Raw genomic sequence first — 20,403 nt, 5'->3', positions numbered from 1 at the left:
TGTGTTTATACAACATTCTTTTTTATCATGATGAAGTTCTGAAACTAAGCATTCACATACACTACAACAGTATGAATAGCACCATTGATTTGTGAAATGGTTTTAAAACATGGGGAAATTACCATATACAGTATTTTAAAACTATTATTCCTCCATGGTTTAAAGCTACACTAATCAAACTAGTTTGACAAAAACGATGTGCCCAAATATGGTTGTGATGCTTAAATATGGTAGAGATATGACATCATCATGTCCATATATGGGCACATCACATTTTGTTCTCACAAAAAGTTTGATAGTGTAGACAGAGCGTAAGTCTCTTATTTATTTAGCAGAGATAGTTTATAATGGGTAAATATTCTAACCAGCTGTCTAGACCATTTAGGATCCCTGCATAAATGTATAACCAGTGAATGAATATAAACAGTACAGTAAATAGCACAAACTCTGAAGCCATGCAATACCACAATACATTACTTGAGATTTTACCTGAGATCAACCCAATGTTACACGACACAGAAAGCGGACAATATAACAATGAAGAACACAAACATACAGTTCCACAATTTTTACAATAGTCTACATCAACAATACAAAATATGTTTATATAATATGTATTTTTTAGATTTAATTATTATTTTGTTTTACATGCTGTACATGTTAATGTTACTATAGTAATTCATTATACAATACTCTATACACAATAAATATTCAAATTTCTATTAACAAAACATGAGTACAAAGAAAGCTATGATACTGGTACAATAAATATAATTCACAAAACAAAGGAATAGAAAAAGTAACCATAAGAAAAAACATGGATGGACTTAATATTGTATACTATTTGCACTAAAAAGCTTGGCGATCCCACAATGCTTTGCTTGATGAAACAACCTTCTCATAAATAATTATGACTCAAGTTGTTTTGTCAAAATTGTAATCTATACAAAATATGTACATTAAAAATGTATGTAATGCTGTATACATATTCATAAACATTGTCTTGCAATAGTATCTAGACAATAGTTTCTATAATAATATTCTAGAGTGATCAGAAAGACTATTTTGCAATGTATATCTCTTTGGTGAGCATATAGACAGTTATGTTATGTGGTTGAGCCAGGAATTAAGATCTTTGATTCAAAAACATTATGTCTATATTTTTTCTTGTCCTAAAAAAGCTGCTGTGCGACTTGTTGGCTAAACACTTTGAGTAGATTATTTTTAATTCCTAAAACTTTTCTTTACATTTAATAGTAGAATATAACTGTATTTTCACGGTCACAACTGTATATATACAGAGAAACATACATTACAATACCTTATACCTTAATCACTTTCACAAACACCATATATCTTACAATAATGATTTTACATGTTTACATCCTCTATTGAGTGTGAAAAGGCAATACAATACAAATATCCAAAATATAATTTTGCTATACATACAGTTATCCTACCAATAATTGCACATTATTTTTAATGGACACAGTTTATATTTACATAATAATGTTAGTGAAAACATTGTCTGTTATCTGTACTGCAACAAAACTAAATAAACTTTCTGAGATTTGGTTCAAGCAAAATAACATTCCTATTGAAATTACTATAATATGCTCATTATAAAAAAAGAATAAAAATATCAACGCATGCACCATATTTAATATACAATTATATACAATAAATGGTAAATTGTTTAGTGAGATTTCAGCAGATTTTAAGTATCTAACATTCATCAGGCCAATTGCTATTGGCTTTGATAACTCCACTTGTTAATAAACCCTTTGTTTTTTTATACATAGCACTAATAAGTTTAATGCAATTGAGTACACTGAGCATGCCTGCTATCGGCACAAAAAATAATAAGCCTTGTAAGTAATGACAACTTCTGTCACTACCCCAAATTTTAGAATTCAGTCCATGCGAATAATTCATTTGCAAAAGCCTATAAGTCTTGTTTAATAGGGCAGGTTACATGGCAATGTTTCTTTATAATATTTAATACTTTATATGATAAATTGCACAATTTTTAAGCAGGATGATTGATTTATCATTCAAACAGGTTAAATAAAATACTATATTAATATTTTAAATATGACATTACTTCCACAAAATGAATGTGCAACATACTTTCTGTTAATAATAACTATGTCAATTAACACTCATGATGAAAATTCCATAAACAAAATGATAATAGTGGTATTAAATAGCAAACTATTTTGAAATTGAAATAAAAGGACAAAATATAATTAAATTTTTTATGAGATACCAGGTGTTATTGTGTTACCAGTTATCTGTGATGGCATGGTAATGATGGTGAAACCAGGTGTGGAAGATTTAGTCATAACAGATGTTGGTGAGCCTAAACTGATTCTAGTTCCTGGAGTTACAGGCGTGCCAGGCTCAACCGATTTCACTACACCTGCAGATGTTGGTGTCGCTAACACGTTATTTAGCTGCGTCAGGATGATACCTTTAGACGATGTTGGCGTCAACGGCGTTGTTGGAATGCTTAGGTTTGGCAAGGTGGTTGCTAGTAGTGGTGTAGAATTCTGCTGAGGTATCTCTAATGGCTGAACTGCCTTCGGTGAAGGGGAAGGCGTAAGCACTGTTGGTGGGTGATGCGAAATCATGTGGTGACGAAGGCCTTGAGCAGTTTTGTAACTTTTGCTACATCTACATTTATACGTTTTCTTTATCTGTAAAATCAAAATAAAACCGTTTAATCATTAAATTGTATATTGCTAGAATGCTTGTTATATTAATCATAATAATAAATTGTAGCACTTTGGGAAGAAAAAAATTGATAGCCCTTAGTTACTGTAAGATGTTTTTAATTATAATTAGTTGGAACAAGCATAAACAAAGTGTCTATTCTAAAGCTAGTCAACGCCTATTTTTTTTTAGGAAGCTTAAGAAATTTAATGTTGGACAAGATACGCTGTTCCTAATTTCCCAAAGTGAATTAAATCTGTTATGATGTTCTGTTGTATCGCCTGGTATTCAAATTTAAACAAGAAAAACATCAATCAAATATGTAAAATAAATTAAAAAGTAAAATAATTGGCGTAGAAATTAAAAGGATAGGTAATCTTTGTGTCAGATAAAATGGCTCTGAATAAATTAGAATGGATAATTAAAGATGTGACCCAGCCACTAAATAGTATTGTAAGTTTTAATAGATCTGGTAGAATTGGGCAATGCAAAGTTAAAACCAACTGTTTTAGAGACTCTTTTTACCATATGCTTGTTTTTATATTGTGTTTTAAATTGTATTGTATCTATGTTTCTAAGCTCAGGAAAACAAATGTATTGTTAAACTTTAGAAATGTGGCGGCCATAAGCAATGATCAGAGTGAAATTAAAATACCAAATTACTTTTATTTCTTTCCTGTGGCCATTCCTTGCATGGTACTTGATTCCATTTGCATTTTTGTAACGTTTTTTACAGCCAGGCACTGGACAGACGAACGGTTTATCATCTGTACCACTAGAGCTTGCCATCCGTAGAATTAGATCCGAGCTAAATTCATCTTGTGTGGTCCATGAATTGTCACTGTCCGATTCGCTCCCAAGTTCTTCATCAAATTCACTTCCTGAAATGAAATCCAATGGTGGAAAATTAAATATAAATTTACTTTATTTTCGTCCTCACATATAAGAACCACATCAATGTTACAGCTAGGAAAATATCTCGATATGTAGGCATACTATATAAAGTAAGACATTTTTTACCAACCTATGCTCTCTGGACAATATACAAATCACTCATTGAACCAGTATTAAATTATTGCAACATAATATGGTGTAGCACATTTCCAAGTTATTTAGATGAGTTATTTAAACTCCAGAAAAGGGCATTACGAGCTATAACATGGTCAAAGTTTAATGATTCAATGACTGAATGTTTCTATAAATTTAAACTTCTTAAAATTGCTGATATCAATAAGTACCAAATTGGGCTTTTCATGTATAATGTTACTACTAATCAGGACGTGCGTTTTTCATCGCTCTTTATTAAAAATGGTTCTTACCATAATTATAATACAAGATCTAAAGACAAAATGAGACTCAGAAAACGTAATCGTACTTCTACTAGTTTTACTGTGTCATGTGTGGGACCCAAATTGTGGAATGACTTGAATTACGAACTACAAAGTACCAAATCAATATATATATTTAAATCATTGTTTAAAGAACATTTATTATCATTTTACAAATAATTTTAAAAATTATACTTGTTGCAGGATTTAGCTTTTTTTATTATTTATGTTTTAGTTTTTTAGGCTAGTTAGGGACTTAGGGGGACACAACTAATCAAGCTCTTTTGAGTTTTTATGTGTTTCCTTTTCATCTTTTTTATGTTCTCATATATTGTTGTTGTATATTTTCATGATAGAGGATGAATAAAGAATATTTGAATTTGAATTTGAAATAGGAAAATATTTTGAGTGTATTTCATAGAATATAAAAATATACAAAACATTAGGTTAAAAGTATAAAAATATTTATATATAAAACACATCATAATAGTATACAGATAAAAATGATAAAATCACAAATACGTCATTTAAAAGTCTGATGGAATACGTACAAATTGCATTGCAAAAAACGACTATTGCACGATCTCAGCAAGTATTTTTTATCTCATTTTATCATAGTATTTATTTAAAGGATAATTTAAATCATCACATGTTTTCGTAGCGTTAGTAACTATAATTTTGTTGCATAGATCAAGAACCAAGTTAGGGTTTTACAGATCTTTGAAATATCAAATAATTAATTTGTATCAAGTGTGAATGGGACTGGTTAATCAGCCTCTATTAAGTACCTGTTGGAGTTGAGCTTCGAGGTGTTGGCACTGGTGTGGACACATGATGAATCATAGAATTTAAATGATTCTTCAACTTCTTACGACTTTGAATTAATGGAATTGGTGAATTCTGCTGGCCATTTTTGGCAGCTTCAGTAACAAATCTGAAAAGAAAATATATAGTCAGGGACAGGCCTACAAAAACTGTAGGGAAAGTACTGAAAATTGAGGAAAATGACAAGATAATTTCTTCATTGATAATTGAAAAAATAAAATTAACCGACAAAAAATAACCCATTGAGCCCCCATACTCACATTTATCAATTCTAATTTTGAAATCATTATTTATTTTAATCCTAAATATTTACTAAAGAGGTGATTTTTATAAAATTGGAAATTTGTTTGATATCTAACGCCTTGTCTACACTATCAAACTTTATGTTACAAAAAATGTGATGTGCCCAAATATGGTAGTGATATGCACAAATATGATGGTGCTATGACATCATCATATCCATATATGGGCACATCACATTTTTTTTTCACATAAAGTTTGAAATTGTAGACAAGGCTTTAGTATTGTATCAAACAACAAATTTCCAATTGTATTACTGTTTATGAATATTGGACAATAACAGTTTTTGAATTTGAATATTATTTAAAAAAAATAGAAACAAATAAATGAAATGTGTGGAACAAAGCTTTATGAATAAAAGTAGGAAATTCAGGTGCATACTGTAAATCACACTAACCTATACTCAAACGAGTATCTATGTTCATTCTTCATACAATAAATGTTAAATTTTGTTCACAGGTAATAATAATTGATTAATACGGAAAATGTCAAACCTTTTTACATAGCTGAGTGCTAGTGAAGTAGGCTGTTGCAGCTCTTGCTTTTCTAGGAATCCAGGGTCTTTGTCTAGGGAACAGTAAAACACATTCAATTATGCAAATATATAATACTACAGTATGATATATTTTACAATAAATAAAAATATTATTTAAAAATGTCAAAAATATAATTTCAAATCTATACTATAGTAACCTAATCTTTAGTTACTTTACTCATTTTATATAATAATTAATTTACTTATTATTTTAATGATTAAATATACAACTATTAATTTTAAAAGGTATGAAGTAAAAATTAAATATTATCAGATACAAATTTGAAGAGCACTATTTTTAATATAAAATAATACTATAAATACTAATAATTACTTATAAATAATATAATAGATCAACAGTTGGCAAATATGTCATTAATATTAAAGATGTATTGTCCCTTTGTCAAATTCCAAAAAAATAAAAATAAAAAGATTTGGAAAAAAAGTGGGTCATTTTGAAGTATCATAATAGTTATTAACTTTCACCAAAAATTTGTCGAAAAAAAAAATCATTTAACTGAAATAGACGTTTTTTGGTTAAAAAAATAACTTTGACTTCCAGTCAAAGTTTTCGATCAAAACATATATAATACAATGCGCTAATTTGGCTACTCTGTATGCATAATCATAAAACTTCCTCGTGATCTGTGTGAAAACACCTTCTCAACCGTGACGAGTTGTAAACAATCCTAATTAGCATCATGCATAACAGACAGACGAAATGTAATTAAATTAATTTAGCTGTTAATTACGTAAAATTGTTGTTTTTGGCTCGAATTTTTGACTTAAAGTGAATAACTTTAATATTACTTTTGATATGGCCAATTAAAATTTAGTATATTTTGACCTTCATTTTTTTGTGTTTCAAGGGACAATACATCTTTAACTAATAAGATATTTATTGTTAAATTTATTTAAATTATTTAAGGACTTGTGTATAACGTGTGTTTTTAGTACAGATAAACCAAATTTATTATGACATAGCCCGGAAGGGTAATTTGTAAAACCTAGGCACAGAATTAACTCTTGAAATAAGCATCACACCCTATAATGATAGTACAGTACAGGTTGATATTTTTCTCTTTTTGTATCTCATTATCAGTCATAATAATCGGTTATCCTATATTTCTTAAATTATAAAAAAGATTGGAAATGGTTTTTAGGCTAAAAAAAATATAGGTATAACACATTATTATATTACATATATTAATGTGTGACTGTGTATCATAATTGATCATACTAGGCCTAGGCCTATATAAACTATATATCAGTATTTAACTAAAATGAGAAATTATAAATTAATTATATGCTGCTACACTATCTGATTGTATGAGTCTGTGTGCTACACAAAAAGTATAAAAATAAAACATTCATCAGCTTACTGTAAATAAGTTATAATATCCTAGAAAGTTTATTTATACTTTCTTTTACGATTTAGAGTCTAGAGATCACACCTAAATAAAGTCCTAACTAACACCTGCCTAGCTAGAGGATAACCTAGGCTTACTAAGTACTAACAGTGGGTCTATGCAGTGGCCTGTACCTAGGCTAGGCCTAGTCCAGCTCCTAGTTTTAGGTTTTAGAGTAGTTTTAGGTCTAGCCTGGCGCCCAGACCGTACCTCTAGAGCCTTTATTTTTTAGCCTAGGCCTAGCCTAGCCCTAGAGTTAGGCCTAGCCAGTCAGTAGGGCCTACTATCTACACTACCTCGAGATAAAAACAGTTCTAATATTTACCGATATGTGCATCCTCAATGTGTTCAATTAAGCGATTAACAGATGAAAAGTTTAAGTTACATCCTGAAAATCTGCAGACATTTACGAAAAAGAAAGCCATACTAAATTTACATCTCGATCATCACACACAGTGGACAAAAACACCAGAATGACTTTTGTTCTTCCTTTAATTAACATATATTTACATATGCAAAACAAAAATGAATATTAATAGCCTCTCTAGGAATTATTTCCAGGTCACTAAAAATCCGATAAATTTCACGTGATAAAAAGAATTGATTATTCTCACATTATTCTGTTCAAATTTTTCAAATACTATTAACTAATTTCACTGCTAATAAATTACATTTATTAATTGAAATAATTCTATTGAATCAATAGTAGTATTTTTATAAAGAAAGAATTATTAGATTCGATGACCAGCCATGTCCATGTTATGCACAATAATGTTTTCCTAATGTGTAGTACAATACACAATTATATATACTTACTAGTATTATATTATTTTTAATAATTTATTTCAAAAGAATTTTATTTTTTTAATAAATATTTATAAGCAGATAGTTTATTACAAACATTTTAATATCACTACTCAATGTATTCCAAATCGGTTTGGCTGCGGGCATGCGCAGTGTGCGAATACTCCTTAGTACGGTAACCGGCGATCATTAATTGTCTGATTCTGTGTAGGTATGATAATCCTTTCATTTATTCGCGAACTCTCAACCATCAGCTTTCAATAGTATTTGCAAGCTTTTATATATATGTAGTTTTATTGATTGCAAGTGATAATATTTCTTTTTTAAGCTTAATTGTAGGTTGTTTTATTGCATTTTTATATGCGTGAAGAATAACCGGCTTCGCCATTTTGATTTGCATTTTTCAGGTCAAGTGTGCCAAATTCACCTTCAAATTCACCATGTATTGTGCAAGACTTTCTATTCCTTCAGCACAAGTTGTTGTAAGTTATATTTTGTGTTTTTACGAAAAAGTGCATTTATTCTTACTAAAATATGTCAAGTATTTTCATTCACACTAAATTTCTGGTCCCGGTTAGAAGTTGATTACTTTTGATTGGTGGACCGGTCGGTGGGGAATCTGGTTAATCTAGGCCCTACTGCTTCAACTTCTCTAGTAGAGGAGGCATAGTAGAGGGCCTAGCTAGGGCAATCCCTAGCTAGGCACATACTTTATTAATAGATGGCACTGTGGATCGTAATTATTGATACTAGGCCTAGTATCACAAATTCCTGAGTGAATGTATTTTACAGTCGATCAACTAAAATTAGCCGTAAATGTTCACAAGAGAAGAAGCAAAAGCGTGGGCTTAGTAGTTATACACATGGATATTCATTTTTCAAAATCCCTCTTTGCGTCAATTTCTAGTTTGCTCCAGTGAAATTGGTAGTTTTTCTAAATCGAAAAGCTCAGCAGACATGCAATGAACATGAAAATCACAGCTACTCTTCATAATCATAGTATTAGTAGTGCAATTTTTTTCCTGTGAAATTTTGAATTTGCACTCTCTCTAAAACACAAACATAAAAAAAGGTGATTTAAATTTTTTTATAAATATTGTTTTAATTACATTTACAGGCCAGAAGTTCAAGAGTTATAAGACCTGCTGCTAGTATAGTAAGCTCTTCAAATGGTCAAGAACAAGTAAACAGGTAAATTATCAGTAAGAATAGATTGAGAACTGCACACATTCAATTAATTTAGATTGTGTTGTCCACAGTATATAGTAATTTTTGAAATAATTAATTCTTTTGCAGACGTTCTCTAGCTACATACAATGGACTCCCTGGTTTGAACACAGTATCAAGTCCATCAACACCAAATGTATCGGCAATAGTTAATCAGGTAAAGGGCATTATAATACCATTTTTTACTCATAAAAATTGCATGGCATGGTAAATTTTACATTAAAATCTTTGGTTAAAATGTATACAACTTACAAATTTGTTTTGGTATAATTTGTTAACTGTATGAATGAATTCTCTCAAAAAATGTGTATGGATAAGGTATGAAACGAATGAATTTGTTAAAATATTGCAGGTCTTAAGCCGTGGATTCCAAACCTCAGCTGTCCAACAAGATGTAGAAGCAGCTGCCAAATTTATTGGTGCTGGAGCTGCCACCGTAGGCATGGCTGGATCAGGAGCTGGTATCGGAACAGTCTTTGGTAGTCTAATTATTGGTTATGCACGAAATCCATCTTTAAAACAACAGCTTTTCTCATATGCTATCCTTGGATTTGCCTTGTCTGAGGCCATGGGTCTTTTCTGTTTGATGGTTGCGTTCCTTATTCTTTTCGCAATGTAAATTGTGTATAAATAGTTTGAAATATACCAGAGTGTTAAGGCTGTTTTCATTAGAGCTGCAATCTCCACGAGAATGCCAGTTTAAAATGCAGATAATAGATTTATGGAAAGAATTTGAATTAATATCCTGTTGTATCTTATAAATAAAATACTTATTATAGACAATAATAAATCTCTTTATACAATTGAAATTTTTCACAATGATTGTGAAACTAATTATTATGAATTGTAATTGTCGGAAATTCCTGGTGAATCAAATGTCTCTGAACCATGCTTGCAAAAAATCACTTTGATATTTGCATACAACTCTATTCAAACAACTCACAATTTGTAAACTCTTCCATCATAAGTATTGCAAATACTATAATTTGATAGACCAAACAGTCCTGTGTGTTATAAAGTTTGGTTTGTTTTCACCTTTGTAATATGTGGTTAGCCATAGTATCACCTGGGACAATAATTAACGCTATTCCACAATGTACACCGTTCTATAATAAGAGTGTTGATAACAAATAAATACTTGAGAAAAATAAATTGAAGGCTTGTTGGATATTTGTTAATGTGAAGACTACCTTTGATATTATTACTTACATATTGCTACACTTGGATGTACTCAAGGGGTTTTGGTAAATCTGCAGCAAAAATGGAAGCATGCTTTAATTGATCAGATCTGTCAGACTACCCCATCATATAGTAAGTAACATTTCTAAAAACATGGATATCGCATGATGAAGTCGACAACACAGCATTGGCGGCTGCCAGGCATGATGCCAAGAAAAATAAAGTCCACTCTCCCAATGAAAACGAAAACTCAACAAATATTCTTTGAGTCAAAACAATCTAATCCATCCCAAATTCATTTTTACCATTAAAAACACCAAACTTTCTGGAAAAACTGACATGTTTGGGCAGCTCAAAGTAAGGTGTCCGGAATTGGGAGAGTTGACTGTACGTCAAAGGTAATGACCGAAATTCGTCGTAGTCTGATGTTCACAAAGATGGTTAGCATAACAAGTTCATCACTGTAGCTCATATCCATCTATCACATAATAAAGTAAATTCAAACATTTACCAATTATTTGATTGTTTATTTTACAATAGAAAATGGATTGTTTCAATCCATACCTTTTTAAAAATAAATTTCAATATTGCATTTAGAAGTTATTTAAATTGCATACAATATGATGTTATAATTTTAAATTGTGTTGAAATAAGAACATCCTTTATAAATTATATTATTGTACCAACACATTCTACTTATAATATATTTTTACATCAATTTCTAAAAACCATGCTTCTATTGGCCTCTCAAGCTCTGTCTACACTATCAAACTCTATGTGACAACAAATGTGGTTTGCCCATAATGAACATGATGATGTCATATCACTGTCATATTTAAGCATATCACTACCATATTTGAGTGTAGAAAGAGTATAAGTCAAATAGGCTATTGTTCAATCCAGAGTGATCTCTCATGACCATTTATCAATATTATTAAGAACTTTCAACACTCGAACATCATTTAAAGCATCTGTAGATAGTGACTGGTGTGGTACACTTAAATCCTCTTCCTCGCCTCCTCCTTGCTGTATCTCAGCATCCATGCGATCTTTGACCACAGGTTTACAGTCGGAGAACAGAAGTTGCTGTAAATAGCTTAATCGATCTTCAACTTCAAACAATTCCTTTGAATTCCACTCATAAAAGGGAATCTATTAATTAACAGAAAAAACAATTTAGGGAAAAGGGAGCTTTAAAAACTCACTCAAACTTTTCATTTCTTTTACTTTGATGTTTTTTCTTCATAATGCAAAAAAGCAGTATTATTATTATTAATAAAACAGTACACTGTACAATTACTGTACAACCTTTAATCTGTGTAATGTATGTGTGCTATAACTCGCATGCTTTTATTATTATATATTCCAAATAAAGACGAGAATTTCAGAACCGTTTATAATCTGGACAGCCTATCCCCAAACTTGAATACATTCAGCAGAAATGTCGCGTGCACACATACTACAGAAACAATAATACATAAACACTACAATCTGTTCTGTGTGTAGGGAGGACTGTATGGAGTATCTTACCTGAATAACTTTATAACCAAGTAACTCTAGATTGTGTTTTTTGACAGTAGAGTTAGCTTTACGATGTTGAGACTTCAAACAGAACTGACTGGGGAACAAGAAGTCAATAGCAACCCTGAACAGAAAAACAAGAAATCAATTATGTGTTTAAAGTGTAAGGCATGCAACTGGAGATTATTTTTAAACAAATTTTCACTTGCCTTTGTGCACCTTGTGGCAATTGTTTAACACTAACCCCCCATTTTGGAGAATGGGATGTTCCAATCGTTACATTGTTGCTTTTATTCAGTATACTGCCATAGTCAGCACTGTGTAGTATTCTACCATCTGTATCTAGCAAACATTCAAAATCTGAAAGAATATATTTTGGAATGTGAAATATTGTAATTGTACAATACAAGTTTAAATATAGAAATGTCAATAAGAAATAAATAAATCATAAAGCAGATTTTGTTTTTTTTTATAATAATTTTCCTCAGCAAATAGAAAGAAAGAATTAGATCAGGCTTTAACAACGTATGTATAGCTGTGAATAACTTCAGGTTGCATCCAATAATTTAATTAGAGTACATCATCATCACAAACATCTTCCATCATAGCGCACTTAACAAGTCTTCTCCAATCAGAGCGATTATTGGCCACAGCATGCATAGACTTATTTTTCTTTTTGTATCATCCTCTAGTTTTTATCCAGGTGGTTCTGGGCCGTCCCACTAGTCTCTTGAGTTCCGATAGTGCTCATTGTTCTGGGATATCAGAATCTAGACAAAGAAGGTATCAACTAATGCCTAAAATGCAACTTTCTGTGAAATATATCAATTTCATCTTCCATTGTGAGTCAGAGTACAAAGTTCACTATTATTTTTTTTATATGCATCCAACAGCGAGCAACTCGCCAATTAAAGGTTGGATGGTTGCTGGTGACAAAGGTATTAAAGCACAGTTTAAGTGTAAGTAGCATCTTCTTATGATGTATGTCATGATTTATTGAACACAAGGATGGCAAGCCCTTTTCTTCTATGTCATTCCTTGTCTCAAGTTTACTTACTACTTTTTTTCTTTCATTCCTCATCTTTTTTTCTTTCATTCCTCATCTTTTTTTCCTTCATTCCTTATCTTTTTTTCTTTCATTCCTCATCTTTTTTTCCTTCATTCCTCATCTTTTTTTCTTTCATTCCTCATCTTTTTTTCTTTCATTCCTCATCTTTTTTTCTTTCATTCCTCATCTCTTTTTCCTTCATTCCTTATCTTTTTTTCTTTCATTCCTCATCTTTTTTTCTTTCATTCCTCATCTTTTTTTCTTTCATTCCTCATCTTTTTTTCCTTCATTCCTTATCTTTTTTTCTTTCATTCCTCATCTTTTTTTCTTTCATTCCTTATCTTTTTTTCTTTCATTCCTTATCTTTTTTTCTTTCATTCCTCATCTCTTTTTCTTTCATTCCTCATCTCTTTTTCTTTCATTCCTCATCCTTTTTTCCTTCATTCCTCATCTTTTTTTCCTTCATTCCTTATCTTTTTTTCTTTCATTCCTCATCTTTTTTTCTTTCATTCCTCATCTCTTTTTCTTTCATTCCTTATCTTTTTTTCTTTCATTCCTTATCTTTTTTTCTTTTATTCCTCGTCTCTTTTTCTTTTTATCGTGTTGGAAAGAATAATGTTTAAAGTTAAATGTCTTCACTTGATTTGGATTTTTTTTTTTTTACATGGTTGATGGGTCATTCCATTGCTAGTCCTGCACGTTTGTACGTCAGTCCAAGCAATGGGGGAAACCAATACAGATTCTTCATCAATAAGTAGTCAATTTTGGCCCCCAATTAAGATGTCTACTTACGTATACAATAATGGTAAGGTGTTAGAACATTTGTCCGTAGATAGGATGGGCCTCCGCAAAGTTCTGTCAGATAATATTTCATCTCCTGTATCGTTGGATGCATCATTCGATCTTTTTTACCTGAAACAACATTTGATTTTGGCAACTTCTTTAATAACAGAATTTTATCAATTCCAGACTTAAAAAATATGGGGATTTTTAATTAACTAAACTGAAAAAAAATTACAGAGAATAATATTAAGATAAAAAAAGCACCTATAAAGCAGGATCTTGTGATAAAATTCATGTAAAATGGTTATAAAGTGTTCTTAAATAGAAACATTTCATCAAGTTAGTTTGGCTTGGTATGAATTCAGATTGGTGGGCTAGGTGTGGGTGGTTTACACTCTTGGCTAGATGTGAACATGGCTTAAAGGGGGAGATATAAGATGTATTGAAAGTTATTTAATGTCAGTTGTATTGTATTGTAATATTACATTAATCAAGTACAATGCATTGTAAACGAACATTTTATTGATGAAGAAATAAAAGTGGGTGGTTTACAAACTTGGCTAGGTGTGAACATGGTTTAAAGGGTGTTAGTGGTTTACAAACTTGGCTCGGTGTGAACATGACTTGAAGGGAGTGGGTGGTTTAAAAGTTTGTGGGTGGTTTATAAATTTCTATACTTACCTTGATGACTAAATGTTTCAGAATAATCATGATGAAACCAAGGAATGTTGTATTGTGGGCACTGCAGTACTACTGACCTATTCACCAAAAACAGTCTATGTAGGTTGATCTCTTTCGTCTTAGGTGAAACTAAAGTATACATAAATAAAATAACAGTAAACACTTTCAGTATTTATTACACTGTTAATTCATAGGCAAACATTTCATCAAGTTATACTAGACAGGATGTCTAATTTTTGAAGCAGAATGACACCTGGTGTGGATGGGAAAACATAAAACAGTTCTTTCCTATAAGGCTTGTTTTAGTTGGATGCTGTTTTGTTGGAAGGCCTTGTGTGGAAAAGTTAACCAGTCACCAGCATAATTAGGAACATTATGATTTTTTTTAACACTAAATATAAAGACTTACTACAATTGATTTGTTGTCTATCAAACTTCAGTAGAAATTCCACACTGAAAATTGTTCTAATGAGAGGCTCTGGAAAACTGCCATTTAAACTCAGCAAGTATGCAAGATGAAGAAGATGATTTAATGATAGCACTTCCAAAAATGGTAGAATCATTTCAGCACAAGTGTCAACGAATTTGGGCACAGAAGCAGGAAAGTAGTCAAACACACAGTAAGGTATTAACAGGTTTAAAATATGATTCAACGAAATACATTCCAGATTATCTGAAATGACCTCAGCAGCTCTGTCCAAGACATCCTTCTGCAGATATCCCGATTTTCCAACCCTGTTGATACTCTGAACTGCCATCTTTGGACTCAAGCCATATAAACAGTTACTGTACTGATCCATGGCGTACACTAGAATGTCTTTTTCAGCTCCTGATCTCATTAAATAGTCAAGGTGCTGGTTCAGATAAACTATGCTTTTAAAATTACAGATGTTCACTTCAGAGTAACTGTGAACCTTTGAAACAAATGCCTGTAACCTACTCTTTACATAACCACTTAAAAATGTTCTTTCCAAAAAAATATTTAATATTTTTTTAATTTGATGGATATCTCCAGGATGAAAAGAAGACCACATATTTTCTAGTCGTTCTATAACCATTATATCTAGAGACTCACTCGGCAAGAGGGATAAACAATATGCTACATTTTTTACTCGTCCAGGTGTAATGGCAGTTTCTAAGATTTCCAAAAGTCTTTTTGTTAAAATGTCAAATATTTTGTCTTTGGGTGAGATGTCAACATTCTTAAGGCACTCGCATACACGTACTAGGTCATATATTGTGAGGTCAGATGAGAATTCTATAATCATATTGGTAATTTTTCTCATAATGGGCGATTCCAAATTGTACTTCATTAAACGCAGTCCATTACAAACCCCTTGTATGAACTCTATAGATATATCTTGGGAATTTGCAAGAAGCTTTTGTTCCAATCGATGTCTAACAAATGAAGATAGGCTTGGTCCTAAAACTTGCATTGCGCATATAATATCCTTGATTTCTTTAATTTCTGGAAGCTCTTTCAAAAACCGTGCACGTATAGATGAATTAATTTGTTTGTGACTGAATCCAAGGAAATACAAATTCTGGTGAATAGAGCCAAGATCACTTAATGACAAATTCATCAACCGTGGCAAAAGTATGTTAACACAATGCTTTAAAATCGCTGTATGGCAATTCTTCATGCCTACTAGTGTTTGCAGAATGAGCTTAACAGTTTGAGCAGAAACCAACTCAGGATCTGACGTTTCTATGAGGCATAATGCTTGTTTCAAAGACTCTTCACCAAATTCTTGGCTACATATTGGCATAACAGCTACCATCAATCGTGCAAAGGTTTCCAAATCATTTATCTGGTACAATTCTTTCTGGTAAATTGCAGCAATCTGCCCCAAAGTGTGATTCTTAATCTGTTTTCTCTTATGAAACCAATTAGCTACATAAGACAACTGACTATGGTTGAACAAATGTAAACGGTTATGACACTCGGATTGAACAACATTTGATAGACTCAAACACTCATCTCTACATATTATATACAGACTGTGTAAGATAACTATTAGCTCATCATTGCTGGTTTCTGAAACAAGATTTTCTGCTAAAATGCAAAGATCTGCAAAACTCTTATTTTCTTCAAACAAATTATCAACTTTAATGTTGTCATTGTTTTCTACTATCTTGCTGAGTTTTATAAATGCTTCGGAGATTAGCATTGGGTTCATCAAAGATCTTCTTTTCTCTACAACATTTAAAATGTCTTCAAATGTGTTCCCGGCAATAATTTCATCTTTTACAGACACAGCATCTGAAAAAGAGAAGATTCTCCAAGGAATAAAATGTCTTGATTGATTGTTTGCAAAGTTGAGTGACCTCCTTGATGACGTATTCAAAGCTGATTTCAATCTTTGTTGGTAATACTTTCGAGTCTGCAGTTGACTTGCTAATTTCTGAGACAGTAGATTCTTCTTCTTGTTCAAAAGTGACAATGTTGATTCTGGTGAAAAAAAGCCCCACGGAGGGCAAAACGGTCGTGCCCTGTTACAAAACAACATTTTTTTAATGCTTTACCAGTGTACTCTGTAATTACAGTAAGACCATGATCACCTTTTTCCTGTAAAATAATAATAAACCATTATTTCTAATAGAGGATTGTGCTACAAAATTTATCTAATATAACAATTAAATTAATTAAACTCTGTGGATAGGTACGCCCAGCAAACCTTTATATCCTAAATTGATAAATAAATGTAATATAATAATATTATTGAAATAAATTAACAGAATACAATTTCATAAATAAATAAAAAGATTTAGGCCTATGTTTTTATAATAGAGAAGAGAAGATAAATTAGACGGCACAATTAGGAAGATGCGATTCTCTCACCGCCGCATGGATGGGTGTTATATGATGAGCTAAAGTTGCCTAGTGCAACCAGATCAAGTTTAGCTGATGACTTTGTGTTACTTTGTGTTCAAAAAATTGCCCAAGGATATCCTTGTGCAATTTCAAACAAATTGCGCATAGGCCTAGGCCTAGGCTAATAACATTGGCCTAGATATTTTGATGCAATTGTCAAATGTCTTGTTTGCCCAGTGCAGTGGGGCTAAAGTATAGGCCTAGGCCTAGTACTAGTAGCTACGGTAGTAGAGGATCCAGTAGAGGCATCGGATTCCATAGTCTAGCTTAGCTAGCTTCTATATGTTACCTAGTAGTAGTAGGCCTAGTAGTAGTACTAACTACTACTAGAGGACTAAAAAAAACAAAGTCTGACATGACACATAAAATTAAAAACATATTCATATCATACAGATAATTAAACGCCTAGCCTAGCTAGACCTAGGCCTAGCTAGGCTACATTCCCTACTAAAGTAATGTACTAAAATCCGTACTAACTTAGCCTATTATCATTTGTCAACAAATTTAGGCCTAGGCCCATTACACTATTACCTGGCCTTCCTTCCTTTTCAAAAGGAACGTGGTCGGCAAGCGGCATGGGGTATCCAATATGTCAGCCTCCATGAACATTTTGCCAGGATATTTTATAATTCTATTTATTAACAACAATATAATTAAGAATATAGTATAGCCTATATAAACATGGTTATACTAGGTATAATCTGTTTATTTCTTATGACTATATCATTAAATAATAATCGTAATAAATAAATTAATCATATTTGCTTTCAAATTGTATTTCTTTTTTTAGATGGTTGTCTGGCAATACCGTTTCGATTTGTAAAGTTCTTTTTATTTTAATCGCACGCGATGCACGGGGTCAGTCTAATTACCGAAAACAACCGAAAACAACCGAAAACAACCGAAAACAACCGAAAATAACCGAAAACAACCGAAAACAACCGGAAACAACCCTAAACAACCGAAAACAAACCGAAAACAAACTAAAACAAATCTAATTACCGAAAACAAATTTTTTGTTATGTCGCCCTCTATATTAATGATATATTGAAGTAGATAGCACTGCGTTATTACACGTGAGCCTTGGTTTGGTTGTCAGGATCTGACGAGTATTCGGCACCAAAATCAGGGGCGGATCCAGGATTTTGAAATAGGGAGATGTGGGGGGGGGGGGAGCAAAGGTAAAGTTTTCCCCTATGACATGTTCATTTCAAACTGAGAAGCAAAAAGCAAAGCTAAATACGTCAGAGGTGTTTTTTTGTTTTATAGTAGGCCTATACCCCCAAGTACCCAACAAATAATCCACTGAAAATTAATTAAATAGTCTATTATTTATTAAACTTTGTTATTCGGTGGCCATATAACAGCTAGAAGGCCTACTAAGAAATTTGTAATGCCTGAGATGATCATTGTGGGTGGGTGGGTAAGTTTAGTTCTGATAAAATGATAAGAAGTATTGGAACCATGGTGGGGCCTGTGACGAAGCTAATTTACTCCCATGACACCCCTAGCTAGATGGCCGGAAATGGGTACTCTCGCGCGTAAAATTCATGAAAAATGGAACCTCATAACTCATATCATTTGACGTTATTTTAATGTTGATTCTTGAATTTATTTGTTCACTAAACGAATAACTGTAATTTATTTGAATGCAAATAGAGAGAAAATGATGCCTATGTGCTCACGCATGAATTTGTTCAAAGTACTTGTTTCATTAAAAAATCAATTTGAAAGAAAGAGTATAGCTAGCCTTCTGGTGTAATGCCCAATTCACCACTAGACTAGACAAGTATTGTAATACAAATTAAAATCAAGGTTAAAATAAAAAAGAAAAATATATAAACATTTATTAAATAAGTTAAATTCTTAATTCCAGCAGTGTGCGTTTTAGAGAGGATTCATTTTAAGTCTTTTGCAGCGACAGCTTAATTTTGATTAAGTTGTTTAACAATTAAACGTAATGTTGTTTCCCCTGATTAATGAGTTAATGAATGTTTTTCTCCGTTGAAATATATATATATATATAATAGTCTGACAAAAATGATGACAGGAAGTGAAAACACAAACATGTTTCATTAACTTGTAAATCTTTATTAACCTTAGGCCTAATCATATTGAGAGAACATGAGAACACAACTCAAGTCTGTAACATCTTTTTAGTACTAAATTTCATTTTGTTTTCGAGGTACAAACTCGATTCAAGATATCAGATGTATTATCAACATCTAGCCATGTTTGTTTAACTACAACAAACTAAATTTAAATAACATAGTGTAGTAAATAAATAACATTTTTCATGTTTTAAATAATACATGAGAACACAACTGAAAATCTGTAACATAATTCCTTTTTTATTTTTTTATTTTTTATTTTATTAAAATAAAAACCAACAGCGATAATTACCGCCACTAACAGGTTTGATACAAACAAAGCCAGGACTGTTTAAAGCACCTTGATTGGTCCTAACATTGGTCAAGGGCTTATCTCGTCTCTTGACCAGAGGAAAGGCATTAAATATAATGTTTTTGAGGTATACAAACTTGATTCAAGATATCAAATGTATTATCAACATCTACCTAAATTTAATTTGTAAAAAAAAACACACAAAACATACTGAAATCTAATGTTTTTTTAGGTATAGGTTGAAACTCAATAAAATATCAATTTGTGAATTTTTTTTTGAAAAAGAACAAACTTAATACACATGTTTGTTGAAGGCAAAGTGATTTATATTCTATGTGGAGAAAAAATACAAATTATCGAACAAAAGTTTAAAAGAAAAAAGAAATTTTATAACTTAATGCTAATTGCAAAACTGAATATTTACAACTGCTAAGTTGTCAATCTAAATCGGATACGATTGCATTGCTTTTAAAAATTGTTAGACAGAGAACGTATGTTTTTAGGAAGTAGTGTTATACAAACCATGGAGGACCTCCATGTACAAACCAATATAAACATATTTAAAATTGCAATAATAATCTGTAAATGCTATCTAGTAAATGCGTTATTAAATAATAAAAATTTAACACTGTGACAAATACTGGAGTAAATACATAAGTATATTTAAAATGCGACTTAACTTTAACAATAATTAATATAAAAAGATAGATTTAATAAGTGCAAACAGAATTAATAACACGAGAAACTAAGGTAGGCCTACCTTTAATAAT

At 31.5% G+C, this 20,403-nt stretch overlaps 3 protein-coding genes across 7 annotated transcripts; 1 reads left to right on the top strand and 2 right to left on the bottom strand.

Moving 5' to 3' along the window:
• Positions 1-13: 13 nt before the first annotated feature.
• On the bottom strand, positions 14-7,573 carry LOC140040553 (juxtaposed with another zinc finger protein 1-like). Its single transcript, XM_072086579.1, has 5 exons — positions 7,438-7,573; positions 5,663-5,735; positions 4,832-4,977; positions 3,379-3,596; positions 14-2,699 (listed from the first exon to the last, which is right to left on the bottom strand). Exons 1-5 carry the CDS (start codon positions 7,535-7,537, stop codon positions 2,259-2,261), a joined length of 978 nt encoding a protein of 325 aa, XP_071942680.1. The 5' UTR covers positions 7,538-7,573; the 3' UTR covers positions 14-2,258.
• A 490-nt stretch (positions 7,574-8,063) lies between these two features.
• LOC140040555 (ATP synthase lipid-binding protein, mitochondrial-like) lies at positions 8,064-10,295 on the top strand. Of its 2 annotated transcripts, none has more exons than XM_072086582.1 (5): positions 8,064-8,127; positions 8,324-8,398; positions 9,034-9,107; positions 9,213-9,300; positions 9,496-10,295. In XM_072086582.1, exons 2-5 carry the CDS (start codon positions 8,357-8,359, stop codon positions 9,760-9,762), a joined length of 471 nt encoding a protein of 156 aa, XP_071942683.1. In that variant the 5' UTR covers positions 8,064-8,127; positions 8,324-8,356; the 3' UTR covers positions 9,763-10,295. The 2 variants fall into 2 exon arrangements, with proteins under 2 accessions (XP_071942683.1, XP_071942684.1); XM_072086583.1 differs by having other exon boundaries at positions 8,073-8,123.
• A 553-nt stretch (positions 10,296-10,848) lies between these two features.
• Positions 10,849-17,827, bottom strand: LOC140040543 (FAST kinase domain-containing protein 1, mitochondrial-like). Of its 4 annotated transcripts, none has more exons than XM_072086564.1 (7): positions 17,762-17,827; positions 14,765-16,924; positions 14,356-14,484; positions 13,684-13,803; positions 12,053-12,203; positions 11,853-11,967; positions 10,849-11,474 (listed from the first exon to the last, which is right to left on the bottom strand). In XM_072086564.1, the coding sequence occupies exons 2-7, from the start codon at positions 16,863-16,865 to the stop codon at positions 11,235-11,237; spliced, it is 2,856 nt and encodes a 951-aa protein (XP_071942665.1). In that variant the 5' UTR covers positions 16,866-16,924; positions 17,762-17,827; the 3' UTR covers positions 10,849-11,234. The 4 variants fall into 4 exon arrangements, 3 of the variants coding, with proteins under 3 accessions (XP_071942665.1, XP_071942664.1, XP_071942666.1); XM_072086563.1 differs by having other exon boundaries at positions 17,708-17,794; XR_011842738.1 differs by lacking the exons at positions 10,849-11,474; positions 11,853-11,967 and adding an exon at positions 12,423-12,613 and having other exon boundaries at positions 12,097-12,203; positions 17,708-17,794.
• Between the last annotated feature and the right edge of the window lie 2,576 nt (positions 17,828-20,403).

This window comes from Antedon mediterranea, chromosome 2 (genome assembly GCF_964355755.1).
Source record: "Antedon mediterranea chromosome 2, ecAntMedi1.1, whole genome shotgun sequence".
Lineage (NCBI taxonomy): Eukaryota > Metazoa > Echinodermata > Crinoidea > Comatulida > Antedonidae > Antedon > Antedon mediterranea.
This window is presented reverse-complemented; position numbering and strand designations above follow the sequence as displayed.